We start from the raw sequence: 4,385 nt of genomic DNA on the forward strand, positions 1-4,385 counted from the left end.
CCGCTGCTGTGCCCCCAATGTAGATGGGTCTGTGCTCCTCTACCTGCAGTCTCTAGCCCACTATCAGCTCCTTTTGTTGTGTTGACATCGAGCAGCAGGCTGTTGTCCTTGCACCAAGATGTCAGGGTTGCCACCTCTGCTCTGTAAGCCTCATCGCTCGTGATACAGATGATTATGATGGTGTGTCATCAGCAAACTTAACGGTGGTGTTTAAGGTGTGAGTTGCCATGCAGTCATGTGAGTACAACAGGGGGCTTAACACATATCCCTGTGAGGCACCAGTGCTGAGGGTTAGGGTGGAGGAGATGATGTTCTCTGTTTCATGATTGGATGGAACTACGGTGTTTCAGTAAAAGTGGAGCTGTAGTTGATGAAGAGCATTCATACATATGTGGTTCTCTTATCCAGGTGAGAGAGAGCAGGGTTCAAAAGGAATGTTACTGCATCATCTGTGGACCTGTTTGGCCTAGGCAAACTGGAGTGGATCTAATGTGGAAGACAGGCAGGATGTACTGTAATTTGATCTTTAATTGACTGTTCAAAGCACTTCATAACAACAGAGGTGAGAGCAACAGAGCAGTAATCATTAAGGCAGCTCACTGTTGATTTCTTAAGGACTGGAGTGATGGTGGACCTCTTGAAACACACAGGATTAACAGACTGAAGCTGGGATAGATTAAAGATGTCCATGAAGACCTCAGCCAGTTCAGATGCACAAGCCTTGAAAACACGACCTGGGATGTTGTCAGCTCCTGGAGCTTTACATGTATTCCTAAACATGTACATACAGTACATCTCTTTCAGATAACTGAAATGGGCATCAATCTTGCTCTAGAGACTCTGACCTGATGTCAAAAGACTTGGTCTAAAAGGTTGGGGTATTCTACAGTTATTCTTACTAAATTCATTATATTTATTCACCACACTTCAGTGTTTTCAGTGTTGTCTTAGATCAAAATTCAAATTCTCACCACTACAAGTTCAACCTCCATCATGTGCACATCATAATAGCAATGTGTTTTTCATTTTCTTCAGGAGAGTCTCAATGGGGGCCCTATTTGAACACATGCTGAACAACATAGTGTAATACAGGACAAGGAAATAATACACCATCCTAATGATATCTCAAAACATCACATGTGGTGGAAACTGATTATGACCTCATTTTTAATCTGTCTCACTGATTTCTGTACAGCACCAAGGATTCCTTCATTTATGGATCATAGTCCTTTCAAGCTCAGGTAAATAATCTGTTGTGTCAACAATAAAATTCTGCATCAGCAAATGTTCATGTTAACTAATGAATGACTAATTGCAGCCCTAGTGGTCAGATTAAAATGACAATAAAATGTTGTGCGTGGCCTGAATAATTTAATGGCAGGCAGGAATTCTGAGGTCTGTGCGGCCACGCACCCACGCAGGTTAGAGGGAACATAAGTCATGTCACAGGACAAGAATTTAGATGTAAGACCATTTTTATTAACATGTAAAGTGCAGATGCATATAAAGTGAGAAGTATTTACCATTTTGAAAAAAAGAAAATGAGATCTAATCAGTAAATTAAATACATTAACACTTTTCAACTCATAGAATTGGACAAATAAGAGCACGGCACACAATGCAAAAGTGACATTTCAACAGTCCAGTGCATGTCCCTGTAATGGGTTTCATGTGCATTATCATATACATTCCAAAGTCCATCTTAGTCCACCTCCTCAATAGTGGGGCCCTGTGAACTGGCCCCTGGACCGCTGCTTGGCTGAGCTCCTGCTGGCATTCCTCCTGGCATGCCTCCCTGGTACAGTTTGGAGATGATGGGGTTGCACACCTTCTCCAGCTCCTTCTGCTGGTGCTCGTACTCCTCCTTCTCGGCCATCTGGTTGTTCTCCAGCCAGGAAACGGCCTGGTTGCACTTCTCAACAACGGTTTTCTTGTCCTCCTCACTGATTTTGCCCTTCATGTTATCATCCTCAACGCTGCTCTTCATGTTGAACGCATAGGACTCCAGGGAGTTCTTGGCAGCAACCTTTTCTCTCTGAGCGTCATCTTCTGCTTTGTATTTCTCTCCATCCTGCACCATCTTCTCAATGTCCTCTTTGCTCAACCTGCCTTTGTCATTTGTAATGGTTATCTTGTTCTCTTTACCAGTGCTTTTGTCCACTGCCGACACATTGAGGATTCCGTTAGCATCAATGTCAAAGGTCACCTCAATCTGGGGAACTCCACGTGGGGCCGGAGGGATCCCAGTCAGATCAAACTTGCCCAGCAGGTTGTTGTCCTTGGTCATGGCTCTCTCTCCTTCATACACCTGGATCAGGACCCCGGGCTGGTTGTCTGAGTAGGTGGTGAAGGTTTGGGTCTGTTTGGTGGGGATGGTGGTGTTGCGCTTGATGAGGGCAGTCATGACTCCTCCAGCCGTCTCGATGCCCAGAGACAGCGGGGCCACATCCAGCAGCAGGAGGTCCTGGACGTTCTCAGACTTGTCGCCCATGAGAATGGCAGCCTGGACTGCAGCACCATAGGCCACTGCCTCGTCAGGGTTGATGCCCTTGTTCAGCTCCCTTCCGTTGAAGAAATCCTGCAGCTGCTTCTGGATTTTAGGGATTCTGGTGGAACCTCCCACCAAGACGATGTCATGAATTTGTGACTTGTCCAGCTTGGCATCTCTCAGGGCCTTCTCCACAGGCTCAAGGGTTCCCCTGAAGAGGTCGGAGTTCATCTCCTCAAAGCGAGCTCTGGTGATGGAGGTGTAGAAATCAATGCCTTCATAAAGAGAGTCGATCTCAATGCTGGCCTGGGTGCTGGAGGACAGAGTTCTCTTGGCCCTCTCGCATGCTGTGCGCAGCCGCCTCAGTGCCCTCTTGTTCTGGCTGATGTCTTTCTTAAACTTCCTCTTGAACTCCTCCACAAAGTGATCCACCATGCGATTATCAAAATCTTCCCCACCCAGGTGAGTGTCCCCAGCTGTGGCTTTCACCTCAAAGATGCCATCGTCAATGGTCAGGATAGAAACATCGAAGGTGCCACCACCCAAGTCAAAGATGAGGACATTACGTTCACCACTCTTGCTTTTGTCCAGTCCATAAGCAATGGCTGCTGCTGTGGGCTCGTTGATGATCCTAAGCACATTCAGTCCAGCGATCACTCCAGCATCCTTGGTGGCCTGGCGCTGTGAGTCGTTGAAGTAGGCAGGTACAGTGATGACGGCATTGTTTACTTTCTGCCCCAGGTAGGCCTCAGCAATCTCCTTCATCTTCACCAGGACCATGGAGGAGATCTCTTCTGGGTAAAATGTTTTGTTTTCTCCTTTGTACTCCACTTGAACTTTGGGCTTTCCTCCGTCACTGATTACTTGGAAGGGCCAGTGCTTCATGTCAGACTGCACGACGGGCTCATCAAACTTTCGTCCAATCAGACGCTTGGCATCAAAGACGGTGTTGTTGGGGTTCATGGCCACCTGATTTTTCGCAGCATCGCCAATCAGTCTTTCTGTGTCTGTAAAGGCCACGTAACTCGGGGTGGTCCTGTTGCCCTGGTCGTTGGCGATGATCTCCACCTTTCCATGCTGGAACACCCCCACACAGGAGTAGGTGGTACCCAGGTCAATACCGATGGAAGCACCTTTTGCTGATGACATCTTGAACTCTGCGCAAAAACAAAAACAATTTAATATAATTCATATAATTTCATATTCTTTTACAAGGTAAATATGTAGACTGCTGACGCTAATGAACTACCAACAAGTTCTACAATATACTGGCAAGCTTTTAGGTAAAACTACAATTCAAACTACAATAAAATACACAATACACAAAACACACAATATACTGTTTTCCCAGCTTTTGGATGGGTAATTCCATAAAACATCCGAAAGCAAACGATGGAAATGCCGTCATTTTAAATGTCATCTAAACACCATTCATCAATGTCTGCATTAGTCGTTGGCACCACCTCAGATGCCAGCAGTAGCCTAAATGTAATCATTTTTGAGACATGACAACATAATATTTACTCACAGTGCCTGAAAGTTGAAAGTTGTCTCGATGGTAAATGTTCTAGAAGTAAAGTCCTGTTCTGCCTCTTCTTGATTTTTCAGAACTGCACCGCTGCTTTCCTCGTTCACTTGTCTGACTACTGAAGTTCCAACCTACAGTATATATCTCAGCAGCACAAGTTCTCCAGCAGTTTCTGGAACTATCAGCCAACTCTGACCAATAAAATCGTCCTATGTCTGCATCGACCAATAAGAGTACAGCATGTTTGCTATGTAGGCTACTGACGGACACACCCACACACTAACTGGAGTAGTCTCTCCTAAGGTTCTACCGCTCCGAAATTCATTTATGTTACATTTTATCATGTACCAAATTGAGTGCTGAAATGAA

The 4,385-nt window shown here is 45.5% G+C and overlaps 1 protein-coding gene across 1 annotated transcript; it reads right to left on the reverse strand.

Moving 5' to 3' along the window:
- Window positions 1–1,463: 1,463 nt before the first annotated feature.
- Window positions 1,464–4,140, reverse strand: LOC134092767 (heat shock 70 kDa protein-like). Its single transcript, XM_062545833.1, has 2 exons — window positions 4,017–4,140; window positions 1,464–3,645 (listed from the first exon to the last, which is right to left on the reverse strand). The coding sequence occupies exon 2, from the start codon at window positions 3,635–3,637 to the stop codon at window positions 1,703–1,705; it is 1,935 nt and encodes a 644-aa protein (XP_062401817.1). The 5' UTR covers window positions 3,638–3,645; window positions 4,017–4,140; the 3' UTR covers window positions 1,464–1,702.
- Between the last annotated feature and the right edge of the window lie 245 nt (window positions 4,141–4,385).

The sequence above is a fragment of the Sardina pilchardus genome, chromosome 1, assembly GCF_963854185.1.
Source record: "Sardina pilchardus chromosome 1, fSarPil1.1, whole genome shotgun sequence".
NCBI classification, from domain to species: Eukaryota; Metazoa; Chordata; class Actinopteri; order Clupeiformes; family Clupeidae; genus Sardina; species Sardina pilchardus.

Excerpts from the sequence above, each read along its gene's own strand:
- LOC134092767 (XM_062545833.1), bottom strand. The coding sequence starts at position 3,637 with ATGTCATCAGCAAAAGGTGCTTCCATCGGTATTGACCTGGGTACCACC.